The sequence below is a fragment of the Terrapene carolina genome, unplaced genomic scaffold (assembly GCF_002925995.2).
Source record: "Terrapene carolina triunguis isolate 2854851 unplaced genomic scaffold, T_m_triunguis-2.0 Scaffold210, whole genome shotgun sequence".
Classification (NCBI taxonomy): domain Eukaryota; kingdom Metazoa; phylum Chordata; order Testudines; family Emydidae; genus Terrapene; species Terrapene triunguis.
In genome coordinates, this window is record NW_020664561.1 from 34739556 (window position 1) to 34759424 (window position 19869).

A 19869-nucleotide genomic window follows, 5' to 3' on the forward strand; every position below is an offset into this window, starting at 1 on the left:
ATATGGTCATAACGTCATTCTATGCAGAAACTCATGTAGCTCTGAAATGCCCCATGCATCTCAATCGGGCCCTATGGACACTGTCTGGAATTTCAGAGTAGCAGCCGTGTTAGTCTGTATCCGCAAAAAGAACAGGAGTACTTGTGGCACCTTAGAGACTAACAAATTTATTAGAGCATAAGCTTTCGTGGGCTACAACCCACTTCTTCGGATGTAGCCCACGAAAGCTTATGCTCTAATAAATTTGTTAGTCTCTAAGGTGCCACAAGTACTCCTGTTCTTTTTGTCTGGAATTTGGTATTTTCCAAGATGCCACAGAATTCAATATTTTTGTAGTATTTGACATTTTGCTATAGCCAAGAAAACAAATTGTTGGTTGCCATCTACTTGCCTTGCCTCAATTTGCTTGCAGCTGCTTCTTGTCCAACAGTTTTCCCCACGGGAGGGTGCTATTACAGGGCACGCTTCCTGCACAGTTCAATTGAGCCAGCCAGGTAGCAGTATGTCAGGGAGCCAAAGATTGAATTCAATTTGCAGCCAGGTAGTAGCGGAAGAGTAGGATGTCCAGGTGGGCTGCCTGAATACCAATACAGCAGCCAAAGCAGGCAGGGAGATGAAGCCTACTACAAACTTCCCCACTTCCCAGGGAGAGGATGGAAGAGAAGGAGGTTTGAGCAGGGTTACACGGACAACAGCAATATTATTCATTCTTTCTACAGAATTTGGTCCCATCATGTCATCGTGTACATGGGACACGGTTCAGAGAGAAGGGTTAGGTTTATCACTATGCATTTTACGTGTCAGCAACAAGTACTACCCTACAGCTCAAGTCCCTCCCAGTCACCTTCCGATTCTAGTTTAAGATACTGATCCTAATTTTCAAAATAATAAGTGGATCAAGCCCCAGCTACATCAAAGACTTAATTTTGATCTAAGAACCACATTAATACCTACACTACTCTGGGACAATGCAGATCAAAAAGCCCAGGATGAAGCACAAATGCTAGGACAGAGCATTCTTGATGGAGGGGACCCAATTATTGAACAAGTTTCTACAGGAGATCAAACAAATCTGACAGTCTTTAGGAAATCCTACAAAACTTTCCTCTTTGAAAAAATTTTCCACCAGAAGAGCCACCTGGGTATTAATAACTTCCAATTAATAGCAGCACTTTGCCCGGAACCAATCCTGTCCCATTGACTTTAACATCAATGGGATTTGGATATTGGCAATGGCATGTTGCTTATTAACATTTTTTGGAACAAATGCCCTACCTGCAGGCAGGTTTGCAAGGCTCCAGCCAGAGAAGGAAGCCCTGGGACGTGCCAAGCATGCAAGTTTGCGGGGCTGCAGCCTGGGAATGAAGTGTTGGGATGCACCTTCCTTGGCCGTCACCCTGCAAACTTGCCTGCGGCCAGTGCTCAATCCATTCCAGCACTTCCTTCTGGGGCTGCAGCGCTGGAAATCAGCCTGCACACACAGGGACTGCATGGGAGATAAGGGGCTGCAGCCCAGAAGCTGGAGCTGTGTGGCACCTCTCTCTGCACAGTCTGGGCTGCATACCGCTGGGGTACTGTACCTAGAGAAGGAATCGCTGGGACATGCTGAGTCCCAATTCCTGGAGAGTGCAGAGGAAGTATGGTGCAGCCCTCCCAAATGTCCCGCACTTCCACTCCTGTAGAAAGCCTGTACATCAGGGGTTGGCAACCTTTCAGAAGTCGTGTGCCGAGTCTTCATTTATTCACTCTAATTTAAGGTTTTGCTTGCTAGTAATACATTTTAACGTTTTTAGAAGGTCTCTTTCTATAAGTCTATAATATACAACTAAACTATTGTTGTATGTAAAGTAAATAAGGTTTTTAAAATGTTTAAGAAGCTTCATTTAAAATTAAATTAAAATGCAGAGCCCCCCGGACCGGTGGCCAGGACCCAGGTAGTGTGAGTGCCACTGAAAATCAGCTCGCGTGCCGCCTTTGGCGCACGTGTTATAGGTTGCCTACCCCTGCTCTACATCCAGGCTGCAGCCCTACTCCCTGCTGCTGCCCTGCCACAAACAGGTTTGCAGGACTGCAGCCAAGGAAGGCACATCCAAGCGTTTCCTTCCCTAGCTGGTGCCTTGCAAACTGGCCTTCCATTTATTAGTAACTGCTGGATAATAGCAACTTTTTGCTGGCAACAGAGGAGTTGATAATAATTTACAGTATGTCTTGTGGCAGTGGCAGAGAGAAGGGTATTCTCAATGAAGAGTCTATAATTATGGAACAAACCTGCACGCAAGTCAAGCCACAGTCTCACCATTTGCAAAGCAAGGTGCAACATACACATATAAACAAAAAGACTTCCCTCGACAATTATGCAGTAGTTATACCTACACAAAAGGAATTCACCCCCTCTCTACTCTGTAGAGAAATGTCAAATGGATAAGGAAGAAGAGATCTATCTTCTTGACGTAATTTGGATGTAAATAATTATTGTGAGGTGTTCAGGTATTTTGGTGATGAGTGCCACAGAAATGTCTATAATTAAATAAATGTTGGCAACAGACAAAAGCAACAAACAAAGTCATTAAGTACTGTACAGTTACAGTTGCTTAGGGCAAATAACACCCACTTCAAAACCACAACAATCAGGAAGTATGGAATAAAGCCATACTCAACTACTCAAATCACCTTCCCAAATGGACACACCCAGACAGTCTTTACCGCAAAAAAGGTCAACAGTTATTGCAATACTGGGTGTTGCAGCCATCTAGACAACTTTAACTCTGCTCTCTGTAGGATGATGCTGTATTTCCTAGTTTATGTGGTTTGATTTGGGTGATGTTTATTCTTTAAAACTTTAACCGTTTAAGGACTGTTTGACACATTGGATTTGTGAACTACTATAATATGTTGCTATTAATCAGAAGTGTTCACAGGGAGAGGCACAGTGCATGGTGTGTAGAGTAATTGTTATTGATTGTGGGCCAAGGAAGAGGGATACAGTATTATGGCAGGAGTCACCAGACGGTGCTATTAGTCTTACAAGTTCTTTTTCTTAGATGCGAACAGTGCACACACTGGGGGGAAAAATGTATTGTTGCTAATTTTGTGATGCAAGTTATTTTGGAGGCCTGTTGCAAACAGTGGGAGTGTTTGCTCTATTCTCAATATTTCAGTTATTTCCTGCAAACCAAGCATCAGTTTTTGGATTGAGATTTCTGAAAGGGGATTGCCTTCACACTGTTTGTGACAACCTCTGTTCAAGGACTGGCGTATACAGCATAAATAAATAAATTTAGAAAGTAACCTGACTCCATGAAATTGATTTCCTTTTCAATGAGAAACCAACTCGCAAAGCTCTGAAATGAGTGCTGAAAGGTTTCCAATGTCCCTGAAAAACCATATTCACTGCCAAACTATGCAAGTAGATCAAACGCTTAAGTACTGTATTGTGCAAACAGTGGTTCTGAAATATTTACAGGAGGAAAAGCCACTTCCTGAATTTGTAAGTGTGTTTTGGAACTTGCCTTTGTTTCTGCATTGGAATATACATAAAACTTAGGTATGGTCCCACAATTTACTTTGAGTATCAGGCTTGAAAGTGTACAGCTGTACATCCAGCTGTTAACCATGGGGAGGGGAAGAAGAAGAGAAATGGATTGCAACAATTGCAGTTTCCTTTATGGGTGGTAGAAATAGCACATTGTGGCACTCCTTTTAGCTTGTGTCTGTGGCTTTGTACTTTTGTATGCAACAATTAAATTTTTACTCCTGGGGGAATTCTACGCCAAATAATTAAAAATTCTGTGCACATTTTAAAATTCTACAAAATTCTGCAAATTATATTTGTCAAAATAACTATATAACACACCAGTTTCAGTTATTTTGGTAATTTATTCCAAAATATCTGTCAGCAAATGTCTATAACAATACAGATACAGACAAAAATTCCCCCAGGAGTAGAGTTAAAGAAACCCTTATGACAGCCCAGTCCCTGTTTCTCTGCCCCCTCCCTATCAGAGCCCAGCCGGGGGGCCAGACACTCTCATCCCCTTCCACCCAGAGCCCAGCTGCGTCCCCCCAGCCCAACCCAGACATTCACATCCCCTACTCTCCAGAGGCCAGCTGCGGACCCCCACCCACAGCCCAGATGCTCACACCCTCTACCCCCCCAGAGCCCAAGGATCCATAGGGAAAAACAGTCTGATGCTGGGTCCCGGGCTTGCACAGAGTTTCTTGCACAGTGCCACCACCTCCTTCCTTTAGCGCATGCCGGGAACTGCAGCTGCTAGGAACACTCCAGTTCCCTCCCGCACCCCCTGGCCTTATCTTCTATTTGTGAGCTGCGCTCGGCCAGGTCAAGCGGACCCTAGTGGCAGCCAACATCTCTGCATCCCATTTGGGGGTGGGGGGGAATGGAGGGGGATTTTGCACTCACAACATTCATTTCTGCATTGCACAGTGGCGCAAAATTCCCCCAGCAGTAATTTTGTGTGTGTACCAAGTGTTTCAGTTTCAGGGCAATTGCACCTGTATTCCCCCTCTGTAGTCCACTAAGGGCACCTGCTTTAGGCTTCCATCTCCCAGCCTTCTCCTGTGTGGAGACCTATGTTTCACTCCCTTCTGACTGGAAATTTTAATGCTGCACAGCTCCCTGATTTACACTGTGATATCCCTAGCAAGCCAGTCTGCCTAAACAGGCCAGTGCCTGAGCTTGGCTTTTTCTCCAAAGACTATGACCAACTATATCCACAGTTAAAGTTAAACACACAGATCCTTCTAAGCAGGCACATTTATTCTCAAGGTAAAAGCATTAAACATATTAAAACAATATTATCTTGTTTTAGTATATATAATATATACCATATGTTAAACAATATTAAAACAATCTACACACATGCTAAAAAGCTTATCAGAGGTCACTTTAACTCCAACCTAGGGCTCTGGTAGGTTTTTAGTCCTTCAAAACCCACAAGTGAGGTTTCCCTGTGGTTACAAGTTCATCTCTCTTAGATCCAGAACTAGGATCCAGGCTGGGCAGATCGCCATTTCTTTATATAGCTTGGGCCTTTGACCTTGGCCCTCTGTAACAGGTAATAAGCAGACAATCACCCTCTTTTCAGGGCACATCTTCAAAAGACTAGGTTTCTGCATAACCAGAACTGGGTAATTTGCATTAACCTCTGCCTAGAGATTCCCTGGGAAATCCTCTTAACACTTATTGTCTCAAAAGTCTTTACTTGTCTGACACATTTTCAATATAGTATTTTGAACTCCTGGGTCTTACATCTATCACATCTCCCTTCTAAAGAGGTTACATACAATCCTAGCCCACAATAATACATAAACTTAACACAATATGGTCTTTCAAGCTTATCACAGGCAATTGCTCTGTTGCACCATGCACTGCAGATTCTTTGTGAATTAATTTCTGACAGTTTTTATTAAACAATTTATTATACATAAATCAAAAATAAACCTGATTAGAACAACAAAGAAACATCTTAAAGTTAAACAGTGTAGTGGATGGGGAGGGGGGGGGGGGGGGGGGGGAGGAGTGTCTCCATTTCATAGGCAACTATACTTCTTGCCTCTGCCTCTTCTCATTCTTCTCCCTTCCGGTGTTGCTATTAGCCAGATGGGCAGGGATGGTGTCCCTAGCCTTTGTTTGCCAGAAGCTGTGAACAGGCGACAGCAGATGGATCATTTGATCACTGTTCTGTTCATTCCCTCTGAGGCACCTGACACTGGCCACTATCGGAAGACAGGATACTGGGCTAGATGGACCTTTGGAATGGGTTACCATGGGAGGTGGTGGAATCTCCATCCTTAGAGGTTTTTAAGGCCTGGCTTTGACAAAGCCTTGGCTGGGATGATTTAGCTGGTGTTGGTCCTGCTTTGAGCAGGGGATTGGACTAGATGACTTCCTGAGGTCTCTTCCAACCCTAATATTCTATATTTCTATAACCCAGTATGGCTGTTCTTATGTTCAGTGTTGGGGCCCAAAGTTATCAGGGATGTTTGATGATTCAATGAGCTGGGATCCCACGTGCAATTGTCCTCGCTGCCCTGAGCTGGAACCAGGGAAAGAAAGGGATCATGGCTGTAGGGTGTGATACAGCATGGCCAGAGGGCAGCAGGAGAGGGTTAGAAGGGAGCCTTATTCCCAGTAGAGGGAAGAAAGTTTGCTATAGATTAATTAGAGCACCTGAAGCCAATTAGAGCACCTGAAGTCTGTCACCTGATAAAAAAAAACCCTGCTTCAATCTGACAGGGGAAGGAGTTGGAGCAGAGAACACTTTGAAGGAGTAGAAACAGTGGATTGGTGTTGGAGCAGAGAGCAGTTTGGAGGGAAGCAGAGGGAAGTTTGGAGAAGTGCTGAGGTGGGCTAAGATGAACAAGACCCTAGGTAAAGGGACACCTGGCTTGTGCAGAGGGAGGGCAGGAAGCCCCCACAAGCTGAAGGGCAGGAGAGGGAAGTAGCTCTGGGGAAGGAACCACTAGTTCAAGCGGTTTACCGCTATCCTTAGGGCCCCTGGGCTGGGACCCGGAATAGAGGGCGGGCCCGGGTCCCTCCCTCTCCACTCCCCTCCTCTAGGACACTAGTGGGGCATTTAATATCCCAATTCAGGGGCAAGAAATGGCACCCTGAACTCCCTGCCCCTCCCCCCAGAAGAGAAAGCGCGAGACCCATCATAGTAGTACCGGCAATTTGCCACAAGGGGTACAGTGGGAAACATCTGTTGTGCAGAATATGTCTGGGTCCTGATTGAGGGCACTAGATTGACAGTGGGCCACCAGACAGTATGCGCTCCAGCAGAGCATTCTGCTTCCGTACTGCCTCTGCTTGTGCCTCTTTAATTAGTGTCTTTGGCCAGTGCAATGCTGTCTCTGGCCACTACAACTCTCTCTGGATAGTTGCTTTTCTTTTTCCCCTCTCTGACCTCAAAAACAATCTCCAGCTCTCCATTGCTTTCATTTGGTGGAATGGGGGGAAGGAAGTCTGCAATGAGATCTCCAAACACGTCATCCTGCATTCTCTGTTTCTTCCCCCTCGGGTTAGGCAGCTGCTCAGCCACTGATAAAAGCCCTGTCTGGAGGTCTAGCCATTGCAGATGCCATGGCAGGAGAAGTATGGAAAACAAACAAGTGGTTACTGTTTCCCAGAGAGGCAAGAATACATTTTTAACATGCATTTCTGATTTCCCTCCCTGAGATAGATAAATGGGTATGTGCTCTTCATGACATGGGCTTGTAGACAGTTGATGGTCATGGCTAAGGCTTCATGTTTGTCATGGCAGGAAAAAAGTCAGAGTGATTTGCTGGATTGTCTGTGACCAACCCTGCACCAGCTCACCTGCCACTCAAGTCAGACCCACCTGACCCTCCGTCATGACAGGGGGAAGAGGGGCAAACATGACCAGTGTTACAACCCCGCATGCCAGGTCTCAATACCTGGAGCCATCGTTGAAGGGTGAGTGCAGGGCAGCAGGCCTAGCCTGTGGGACATAGGAACCACTGCTATGGGGCGAGTGCAAACCAGGCTTGCTCTCCAGCCCCCTGCCCCCTCTGCTCTGCACAGGGCAAGGATAAGGGCTGCAGTGCCAGAAGAGGAGGGGACTGCTGCGGGAGGTCAATGCCTTTAGATAGTGCAAGGAGGGGCAGCATTTTTAAATAAAAAAATCAGGGAGCAGTCACAGGAAATGTAATAATCGGGGGGAGGGGTGGAGAGAGAAGAGGAGGGCAGAGTCCACAACCTCCTTGGGTTTAGTAGTGGTCTAACTATATAAAATCCTGTCCACCTCCTCAAAAAATTGACAGGTTATATATCCATGCCCAGACAGTTTCCCACCATCCCTGGTTTTAATATAAGTTCTTGTGAGCTGTCTGCTCTTTATCTGGCACTGGAAGGCATCCTGGTTGTGACTCTTCTTGAACAGTTAACTAGCAATGTCCACGAACCCATCTTTATTCTGATGACTGGGCCCAAGAGCTTCCTGCTCCGTTGCTTCTCCCCAGATGGCGATTAAATCTAGGGTCTCAGAGCAGCTCTAAGCAACTGCTCAAGGCATGTTGTAAAGGGTGTTAGAGGAATATCGAGCAAATAAACCAATCCTGCGACTGAGCCTGCTTTTAAACAGGGGAGGGGCCATCTGGACAGCTTGGCCCCAGAGCAGTGGAAGGCACACAGGTAAACACACAGCTCAGTCATCAATATTCTCAAAGCAGTGCAGAGTTTCTTTAAGAGATTTTATTTCTAGAGTAGACAAGCTCTGAACATTTTTTTGCTTTTTCAGGCTTCTTTTTCTATGTGGTATGCTGATCACATGGTAATCAGAGAGCATAAGTAGTGTAATCAGATAATACATTACCTTTCAACTAAGAGGACCTGGCTCCAAGTGTGTTTTAGGTCAACAGCAGAGTATATATTGCTTTTCACCTGAACTACAGCAGGTGTTTGTTCATATTACAAATACATCATACAATCACTTTCAAAGGTCTTTTCACGGGGAAAGGATGGGTTAGTGGTGTTCTAGCAGCAGTGTTTCAATCCATATTGCTTTGTAAGGAAGCTTTTACAGTGATGTAAGAACACTGGGATCTAAAGAGGGAGACCAATCTATTTATTTTTTATTGTATAGCACTGGGAAATGCTAGGCAGTTCTCAGACGCTACATAGCTGCTCTGCTGAGTTTACAATTTAATTAGTTTCCAAGCACTATTTCTTAAATAACTTTAGAAACAATCAGATTAGTAGCTATTACATTTTTTAAAATGTTAAAAAAGTTACAGTTGCAAAGTCAAACACTCAAAAAGGAAATGACTGAACTAAGGTTGCCTGTACAATCTTAATTTGGTTTCCTGGTGTATTATGCATTAGGATATAGTCTTTGATTACATACTGCTGTATAGGCAACTTTAATTTTGGTATTTCTTAATTTCTGAGTGTTTCACTTTTCAACCATAACATTTTCTTAATGCCATTTTTTGGATTTTAATTTCCTAAACCTTTAGGAAAGCAAACGGAAAAAACAAAATTCCAGCATGGAACCATACTTATCCCCTACCTTATGCATCATCAGTAGGGTTGGGACCTTCAGGTCTACAGAACAGACCTTTACCACTTGAGCTAAAAAACCCATAGGACTAGTAAATTGTTATCCTCTAGACCAGGGGTGGCCAACCTGAGCCTGAGAAGGAGCCAGAATTTACCAAATATATGTACACTGCCAAAGAGTCACAGTAATACATCAGCAGCCCCTCATCAGCTCCCCCCGCCCCCGCTGCACCTCCCACCCACCGGCAGCCCTGCTGATCAGCGCCTCCCCATCTCTCCCCGCACCTCCTGATCAGCTGTTCTGTGGCGTGCAGGAGGCTCAGGAGGAAGGGGCAGATGGAGTGGGGGCAGGGCCTATGGCAGAGCCAGGGGTTGAGCAGTGAGTGGCACGCCCCAGCACATTGGAAAGTTGGCACCTGTAGCTCCAGGCCTGGAGTTGGTGCCTATACAAGGAGCCGCATATTAACTTCTGAAGAGACGCCTGTGGCTCCTGAGCCACAGGTTGGCCACCCCTGCTCTAGATGGCCCAACCACTACAAGGAGAAGTCAAGTTTTGCCAGTAAATTTCACAGCTATTTGCTAGAGATAAAGGAATGTTAGGCTCAGGAATCCTGGGTCAATTCCAGGTTCTGGAAGGGAGTGTGCTCAATGGTTATAGAATGTTCTGCCCCATACTCTAGCAGCCTATCCCTATTCCTCCCCTCTGCTCCTATCCTATCCCTTTCCATGCTCCAGTCCATGTTCCCTTCTGTTCATATTGCTCCCAGACAGTTTCTGTGCCTCCCCCCTTTGCATTCCATATAGGCACCTTTCTCCTTGTCCACACTGCCTGAGCACCAGTATGGAGAAGTGAGAGCACAGGAGAGTCTCCTTGATTTCAGTTCTCATTCCCAGTGCCACTGAACACTCAGAAGGAGCAAATGCAGAAGTCCTGCTCGGCTCTTGTAACTCTGGGATGAAGTATGCTTAGTCCTGTTGGCATGTAGGAGCTGTGTGGAGATGGAGTATGGTCAGTACAGAAGGAATCTTTGGAAAATTTAGCTGCTGGCCTCCAAAACTCTAGTAATACTGAAAATTATGATTTGCATAAAGAGTTATAAGGCGGCCAAATTTGGCCATATTTCGTAGGAATAGTGAAAGGTATATCCCTGACAATAGGGCATCAAATTTTACGTTCCTCCTCCAAAACATGAAGGCACTAGAGCGTCTCAATAACTGTAAACATTTTTAACATTGTTTTCCCTATGTATTTTCCCCAACCTCATTCCCAGAACCGGTTGAACCATTTTAGCTGAAACTTTCCACAAAAATTCATTCTGAAGCAGACACCGAATTTGAAAAATTTCTGCCCAATTTAAATTTTACAAAGATATAATCAACTCAAAACAGTCTTATAATGGAAAATGTTAGGCAACCTTAACTAGAATGTCACTACCAGTTCTACCCCCAGATGTGACGGACTTAAAAGGAGGGTGACACCAGTGCATCCAAAAATAGCACTTAGCCCAGTGTTCTTAATCTCAAAAAGTAAAATATTCCGGGATGAATTGCTTCTTGTATGGCAAATTCTTTAAGGATACAATAATTATATTACATTGGAATTCACAGGTCTTTAAACACCAAAGAATTCTACTCTTCCAGTACCACCTTGAATTAATTTGAAATATGTCTAGAAAGCCAATTAAAATTTAACAGCTACCCATTAGAATGTTTCGACCAGGGACCACCTACTACCAAACCAAAGATATTTTACATGTTTTGTTATATTACAGATCACATGGTCTTTGGGCCCAGTAACTACTTCTAACCACAAGTAGAAGAATAAAGTGAAACCACAAGAATGACCAACTTACTTATTCCCTGTCTCTACGTGAAGTTCGTTGGTCACTCTGTCAAGGGCATATTTTTCCCACTGATAAAGAGCTCTTAGATCTTGCAAAATATTATCCCTTCATCTTCTTTTTGGTTGGACACATCCCAAGAGATGTGGTATGAATGACAAAATATATGCGGAAACTTCCTGCCCTTTTGAAGTCAATGTAAGTTTTTCCATTGACTTCCAGCGGGCCAGAATTTCACCCAGGATGTGTTTGTATGCAATCAGATATTATAATTATACCATACCAAAACAGATCTCTGCCTAGACACAATAAAGTTAGTATGTACTAAGTAGACCTGTAGGTATATGGATTGAGAGTTATTTCCACTGGCTATATATATATTTATATACACACACACACACACACACCTCTACCCCAATATAACACGACCCGATATAACACGAATTCGGATATAACACGGTAAAGCAGTGCTCCGGGGGGTGGGGCTGCGCACTCCGGTGGATCAAAGCAAGTTCGATATAACGCGGTTTCACCTATAACGCGGTAAGATTTTTTTGGCTCCCAAGGACAGCGTTATATCGAGGTAGAGATGTATCTATCAATATTTTCATGTACTTTATGGTTCACACATTTGTTATTTCAGTATCAATTATTTACTTGATTACACTAATAGCCATTCCAAAAAATCAGACTTCTTTGTGACAAAGTACTAAAAGATTAAACTTGCTTATTGATCTCTGGTGATATGGGGCAAGGACTGAGGCAGGTTTTCATTCTTGGTTGTCCAAGCTTTCTTTTTAATTTATTTCAATGGCTGCCACTGGAGAATAGAACACCTTGCTTTTAAAAGCTAAAACAGATTTTAAGAGTCAGTCCCTTTAACAGAAGCAACAATTTTCAGCTGTCAGGCACTGACCACCATTATTGGAATAATTTTTGTTCACAGCAACAAATCTTAATTGATGTACGGGGCGGGAGGGGAGGACACATTTCAGCATGATGTAATCTCTCAAATAGGACTAGTTTCTATGCATCACAGGTGTCATTTAAAATTCTAACAGAAGCCACAACTTCACTTATATTTTTATGCAATAGCCTCAGTTCTGGAAGTAAAATAAGCAAGTCTATTCCACTCCGGATAAACAAAAATCACGTCTGAGAGGATAATACTGATTGAAAAACTGGGCAATTTATTGTGAAACATTCCACTATATGGATATTTCAGTCAGAGGTATTAATATAGAATACTAAAAGTAGTTCCAGTAAAAAACTGTTTTGTACCACTTCTTTTTAATAACTTCTGCACGGTTTGGTTAGGAGAATGCATCACAATGCAAAAGAACATATGCTCCTAAATGATACTACACTTTTAAGTTTTATAACATCATTCATTAGTTTTGTGGATCTTCTAAACAAAACGTTGAGACACATTCAACTGGAAGGTAGTAATTTACCTTTCCCCTACTAAGATATGCAACGTATGATTATTACGCCACTTAAGGAACTTGTATGTTACTATATGACTTGAGTCATACTTTACTTTTGCCCTTAATCCCAAAGGCATCAGAAAAGCAGGTGAAAGTTGACAGAGAAGAAACATTTTTGCAACTGCCTTGCATAAAGCAAGATTAGGATAGGTACCATGACACTTTGTACAAGATACATGTGTTCTGGCTCTCCAAACAAGCATCTCCTTGATTTACTTAAGAACATGGTTTTCTAACCTTTATTTTATATGATTTTATTCCTATATTAGGGCTTACAATACCTACACCATCCTTCATGATACTCCTCAAACAGGATGTCAAAGTCCAGAAATTTTTAAAGGTGAAATTCACCTTTCCCTGCACTCAGGCAATGTTATTAAGTACTGGCAGAGAATCTACATAGAGGAAAGAATTCCACCCACAAAAAAAAAGACGAATTTATAGGCTGGAATAGAGGTCACAACTCCTCCACACCCCTTCCTCATTTACTCAGCCACGAGATCCATAGTTCCAGCCCATTGCCCCTTCTAGAGAGACCTGTTCAGGACCAGCAAGAAGCTCCCAGCACATCCACTCTGCCTGCCCAAACACACACACACACCCAGTGTAATAGCCCCACAGGATTTAAATGGTGCAACACACCTTGAAAGAATTTTTCCAGTATTGCACAAGGGCTTACTGTTGATTATTATTTATAGTTTAAAAACTCATAGAGGCCCTACAAAAAATCTGGTAAAATGACCCCTGCCCCAAGTAATTTACAATCTAAATTAATGACAAGATGCAATAGGTGAATGAAACTGACAGACTGCAAGCAGGGCAAGGCAACAGTAATAAGAGTGTGCTTTCACGTAGCCTAATGGTGCACACAGTGTAACTCATAATTTGCCTAGCTTTTGACTGGTAACATTCTGTAAGCTACATGGCTGAAGTAAGTCTTATGGAAAAGTCTGGAGGACAGGTAGTGGATGAATGGATTTTTGGTAGAAGATTATATCAGGTAAAAGGGACATCATGGAAAAAAAGCATAAATACTTGTGGGATAATTGGCTGTATATGTGATAAAGACTGGAGATGATGGCACGATAAAATACTAGAACTACTAGATAGGGTCTAACTAAGTTGTAGGGGGCCTTAAAAGTACAGACAGGAGACATATATATTGGGTGCTCTGGAAAAGAGGAAGCCAGTAGAGGAATACTGAGGAGAAGGTGACATGACCAACGTGACAAGCAATGAAAATTATTTTAACAGAAGCATTTGGATTAGATTTGAGGAATGCAAGGTTGCATCAGTCAAGGGTGTGGAGAATGAGATTATAGCAATCAAGATACATTTTTAAGGGCCTGGAAGATCTTTGGCAGTCTGGAAAGAGAGCCAAATTAGGTCAGACAGTTTTAATTCAAACCACCTGTTTAATTAGTTGGAAGTTCTCTCCTCCCCAGACATGTGTACACTCTCCACACCATTCTAATTCATCTTGTAATAACAGCATTTGGGCTCCCCTCTAAAGTATATAACTGATCATTAGGAACAGTATTTTTAGGGTTACACCTGGCAAAACCCAATGCATCACACACAATGACACACTCCAAATGCAAGTCTCTTAAATTAAGGTTAAATCCCCACTTCTACATGTTCACTGACACCCATGAAAATAAATCTATTTGACACAGAGCTTCTTCTTACCACATTCAGAAGAAGTATAATATATTTAGATAAATATACAGTAATGTACAGTAATAAAACCTAGGACTGTAGTACCTGAATACCTCTCCAATCTCACCACTTCCAGGTCCTCAAACAAAATCAGCACAGCAATATTATGCCTAACAACTTGTCCAAGCAAACAAAAGTAATAACTACAAAAATCCTATAAGACCCCAAACCCTTTAATTTTGAAACACAGGTTTGGCTCTTCACCTCAAATGGCTTTGGCATATTTTGCTGAATTAAAAAAATAGCCTGAGAAATACTGTCCTTACCTGTCATTCTGATAAACTGACCACTTCCTACAATAGCTGGAGCCCTTTCTTAACTGTTTCTGTCATTGTGCAACATCATCATGAGCACTTTTCAGAACCTGCCCTATTAGTAGCTCTTCATGCATACTGTGTCAATTATTTTTTTAATATTGTGAAGCTTTTATGATCATTTGTATGAAAGACACTTATCAAAATAAAATGGAATTATTGCTCAATCATTGCTAAATTCTTAAAGCTGCTATTTACACCTACTACAGTATATCTTGCCTCAAACCATTTCATCTTCTAGACCTACCATCCTGATTTGTTTATGTTTGTGCAACATTTGAAGTTAAGTGCTATGTAGATGCTAAGCATGCCATATGCCTGTAATACATATTCAATTACTCAGTCCAGCAAGAGTGACGGCAAAGGGCAGGTTGAATTTAATATGCATTCCTAGCATATCACACACCTTCCCCTGTATTTCCCCAACAGGAAAAACTTCATAACACAACTCACTCTTCAACTACACAGATTAGCTAACACAATGACATATAAAAACAAGTATACTAAAATTTCAACCTCATATGCTACAGAACTAGGGTTGCCAACCCTCCAGGATTGTTCTGGAGTCTACAGGAATTAAAGATTAATCTTTAATTAAAAATAAAGTCATGAGATGAAACCTCCAGAAATTCATCCAACCAAAGTTGGTAACCCTATACAGAACCTGAACTCCCTCTCCCTGAATTTCTTATTGATGAACATACTTCACTATTATAACATACAGCATAGAACAGAGCTACATTATTCACAGTCCAATCTCCGTTCTGTGCAACAGGGCCCATAATTTGTTAAGGATGAATATAATTTACCTTAACAACAAGGAGTCTGGTGGCACCTTAAAGACTAACAGATTTATTTGGGCATAAGCTTTCGTGGGTAAAAACCTCACTTCTTCAGATAATTTACCTTAACTCTCGAAGTTGTATGTCTGTGAATAATTCTCTCTCCAGCAGCACGTAGCGGACTGAGGGAGAGTGAATGGTGAGGGAGAAAGCCAGCTTTGTCTGCCGCACAGAAGGGGTTTTCTTGGCAGAACATGTCATGCACAGGGGGGAGGAGATCACCCTCTGGCATTAAAGACAAATAAACCGCAGCATTCTCCTGGCCTGCCCTAGGGGTGGTGGGAGACTAGCAGGGCTCTCCACATCATACTTCTGCCCTTCTCCTCTCTCTCCTACCCCAAACATCACTTCCTCTTCATAGTATCATAGAATATCAGGGTTGGAAGGGACCTCAGGAGGTCATCTAGTCCAACCCCCTGCTCAAAGCAGGACCAATTCCCAACTAAATCATCCCAGCCAGGGCTTTGTCAAGCCGGGCCTTATAAACCTCCAAGGAAGGAGATTCCACCACCTCCCTAGGTAACGCATTCCAGTGCTTCACCACCCTCCTAGTGAAATAGTGTTTCCTAATATCCAACCTAGACCTCCCCCACTGCAACTTGAGACCATTGCTCCTCATTCTGTCATTTGCCACCGAGAACCCCTTCTCAGTCCCTCAACCACCCCATCTACCCCTCCCGCACCCCCTTCTCTTCTCCATAAAAGCCACAACTACCCCTCCCCCCCACTTATCCATCTTTTTCACCCCTCTGATCACCCCCTCCCCCTGCCTACCCTCAGCCCCCTACAGCACCCCGCCCCCATTCCCGTCCTGCCTCCTCACCCTCCCCCACCCCCCCACTCCGTGAACCGGCGCTGCCAGCCTGGGCCGCCCCCTACCTGTGCTTAGCAGCCGCTCTCCGGCGCTTCTTGAGCAGGCACAGCAGGACGCAGGCGGCCGCGCCGGCCACCACGGAATGACGCGCGGTCAGGTACTTGCTATAGGCGGCCATGGCGCTAGCGCGGCGGCCGGAGGATGGGGCCGAACCGAGCCCAGGCAGGGAGGCTGACGCAGGGAATGCCGGGAGCGGACGGAGGGGGCGGGGTGGGGTGTTCTGCCCCGCCCCCTCAGGCCGGCTTCGGTACGGCGGCCTCAGCTCCTCCTGTCACTCCGGCAGGCTCCGAGGGAAAGGCGGTGTGGGGCGGGCCCAGGCTGTCAGACTCTGCTGCTGCCGTTATGGGGGCCGGCCTGCCCCGGGGGCCTCTGCCTGTGCCCTAGGCTGAGTGCCCCACGGCTCAGTCCCCTTGGCCCCTGGCCGCTCCCCTGTAAGGCAGAGAGACGTGTCACCTGTGGCGGGGGTGCGGCTGTTTGCAGGAGATCCGGGGGAAGCGGGAAGTGTGAGTGAGGGGGTTCCAGTGCCACCTTGCTGGGCGAGTCCCTTCACCGTCCCGAGGCTCCGCTTCTACAGCTCCCCGACTCCCTTCGCTTCCCCAAGCCTCTGCTCCTTCACCTCCTGAGTCCCTGCACCTCTGCTGCTGCACCTACCCAATCCCTGCACCTCCCCGAATCCCTTCGCTTCCCCAAGCCTTTGCTCCTTCACCTCCCGAGTCCCTGCACCTCTGCTGCTGCACCTACCCAATCCCTGCACCTCCCTGAGCCTCTGCTTCTGCACCTTATCTCTGAGAAACTGAGGTTTGTCTACACTGCGACGTTGTCGACCAAACTTTTGTCTTTCGCGGGTACTTTAAAAAGCCCCCCCCCCCCTCCGAAAGACAAAAGTTTTGCCGACACAAGCGGCAGGAGTGCTCTCCTGCCGACAAAGCTTATGCCGCTCACAGGGCTGGAAGTATTTTGTTGGAAAAAGTGTCGACACAGCCTTGTCTCTAAAAGCTGCATAGTGTAGACAAGCCCATTCAGTGGATGCATTTATAAAGACACAGTAGTAGTGAGAGCCTGAAACAGCACAGATGGGCCAGCTTTTCATCCCTGCATTCATACCCTGCACACTATTGTAATAATCTTTGTACAAACTATACCTTGTGAGGTATCATTTGACAATTAATAGCTTGCTGGTCAATATTATCATGGTGACATATGTGCAGCTACATTATATGAACATAAACTGAAATTATGACTGATGTGTTTCCCAGACAAGTCAAAGACAAAGGACAAGCTTAGGCCTCTAGCCAGATATCATCAAAGTTGATTGACAATCACCTGTCAAGTGGCCATTCTTTGGCAAGGAAGGAGGGCAGGAACAGATGAATCTGCATTTTAGCAAGCAACAGCATGGAACCTCTTTCACCATGAGACTGTGGGATGAAACTTTATCTAGGGGAAACCCTCAGGAAAACAGGGCTTTGGAGCTGTGCTCTGCTCCAGCTCCAAAAGCCCTGTTTGCTCCGGCTCCGCTCCAGCTCCAGGCAAAAACCTGCAGCTTCACTGCTCCAGAGCTGCTCCACGCTCCAGCTCCGGGCTCCGCTCCAAAGCCCTGCAGGAAAATGCTTTTCAAAGGGTGACTGGACTACAAAACGGAGGGGCAAAAACACCCCAGCGTCTCTCTTTCTCTTGCTCCCTTTCACCTAAGAAGACAAAGGAACCAGCCCAGCCGTTTGACTTTGGGGGAGTTCCTGATCTGAGAATTTGGTTAGCACTGTTGCTGGGAACCTGTAATAAGGATTTTACCTTGAACCAAGTCTAGTTTGGTAAGTTTTAGCTAATATAAAGTATTTTAACTTTATTTCTCTTGTAACCATTTCTGATTTTAATACCTTATTCTTGTACTCACTGAAAAATCTCTTTTTGTAGTTAAACAAACTTGTTTTATTTTTTAATCAAAACTAATGTTGTATATTGACCCCTTATGGGAGCAACTTCTAATATCTGAACAGTCTAGGAGAAGGCTGGACAGTGCAGAGCACATGCTTTTGGGGAAAATTCAGCACTGGGCATGTGTGGAAGTCATCCTACAGGTAGTAACCAAGGCTGCTGGAAGCCAGAATGTGGCTGGTATGTTGCTGACACTGGAGTCTGCATTGCTGGACCAGGGCTGTAGCTATACCTCGATACTCAGGGTGTGACCTGCATGCTGTTTATGAGTAGCCCAGTTTGGGTGCCACAACAGCAAAGCACTGTGAGGCACCCAACATTGCAGGGAAGGTGGTGATGCAACCCCTCACTGGTCTAGATTGCACCCCAGCATGTGACAGGCCAACTCCTATTTAGACACCTAAATAACTGCTGAAAAATTGGCACCTATCTGGGAACTGTACTCTTTGAAACACGCCTCTGTATTTTCAGACAGCAGGGAGGGACTGTGGTGCCTTAGGTACAAAAACAAGTGTGTGTAATCTGAGTTAATATCTGCTCGTGTAGCTTCCAGATTGCTTGTCTATCTTCTTTCTCTTTTTGCCCTTAGAACGTGTGGTATTTAAACTGCATTCACCACTGTGGTGTTTGACCACCTTATTTTAAAAGATTTTTTCGGGGCTTTGGAGCTGTGCTCTGGCTCTGCTCCAGCTCCAGGCAAAAACCTGCAGCTCCACTGCTATGACTTTGCTTTGTCCAGTTGTTCCATTGTTCCAGATATATCAAGGTCAACACCTTGGAGTCTCTTGCTTACAACATTTATTTCAAACAGTATGTCATGCCACAACACTAAGCCACACAGAAATTTAAAGTTATGTATGTTTCTGGTGATTCCATTTCCCTCTGCCTCTGTTCTCCCACGAACAGTTCCTGTCATAGCATTATCCTCCATAATGACAACTATGGCATCATCTATCTTCCCAATTTGGTGTTTGATAGGCTTTATCGCCTTCACTCGACTTTCCCATCGTGTGGCACTCAGTGGTTTCAGTGTCAGAGAGAATGTTCCCAGATGTTGCTTCAAAATTTGCCATCAATGAGTTGATGCAGAGAAAAATACATAGATGCTTTGAATTACATTAAAAAATTCAGCAGCCTCACTAGAAGCTGATGCTGCATCACTGACCACCAAGTTCAATGAATGAGAACTGCATGGGACAAAAAAAGCTTGAGGGTTTAACTCTCGGATCCGTGTCTGCACTCCTCTGTTCTTTCCTCTCATGTTGGCACCATTATCGTAGCCCTGACCTCTCATGTCAGCTATCGCAATTCCCGTATCTTCCAGCTTTTTAAGAAGCACATTTGTCATACCAGCTCCTGTAGTATCATCAATATCAATAAATTCTAGAAAATGCTCTCTGACAGTCACTATTGCAGGGACATTTTCACTAGGTTCTGCTGTTGTTACAAAACGCACCATTAAAGTCATTTGTTCCTGGCTGATGTCAACTGTGCAGTCCAGAATAACAGAGGAATATCTTGCTGACTTTAGATCTGCCACAATTTTCTGTTTAACTTTTGTTGCCAGTAACTGTATGATCTCATTTTGAATTGTTTTTCCAAGGTAGTGGTGTGTGTACATTTCTTGGGTGGTGACTCTTCTTAGATGCTCCTGGAGTACAGCATCAAACTCAGCCATCAGCTCCACAATTTTAAGGAAGTTTCCATTGTTTGGCACATACAGCTGATCTGAAGTGCCACGCAGTGCTAGGTTTTGGGTAGCAAGCATTCTCACAATGGCAATGAGCCTTTTCAGAACATTTTGCCAGTAAAGAGAC

General features: G+C 44.3%; 1 protein-coding gene across 1 annotated transcript in view; it reads right to left on the reverse strand.

Annotated features, from left to right (window-relative positions):
* Positions 1 to 16235, reverse strand: part of ABCD3 (ATP binding cassette subfamily D member 3) — a 63719-nt gene extending 47484 nt beyond the window's left edge. Inside the window, exon 1 of the mRNA XM_029912366.1 lies at positions 16123 to 16235. Within this exon, the coding sequence (XP_029768226.1) occupies positions 16123 to 16235 (113 nt within the window). The remainder of the gene's footprint in view (positions 1 to 16122) is intronic.
* Positions 16236 to 19869: the final 3634 nt, after the last annotated feature.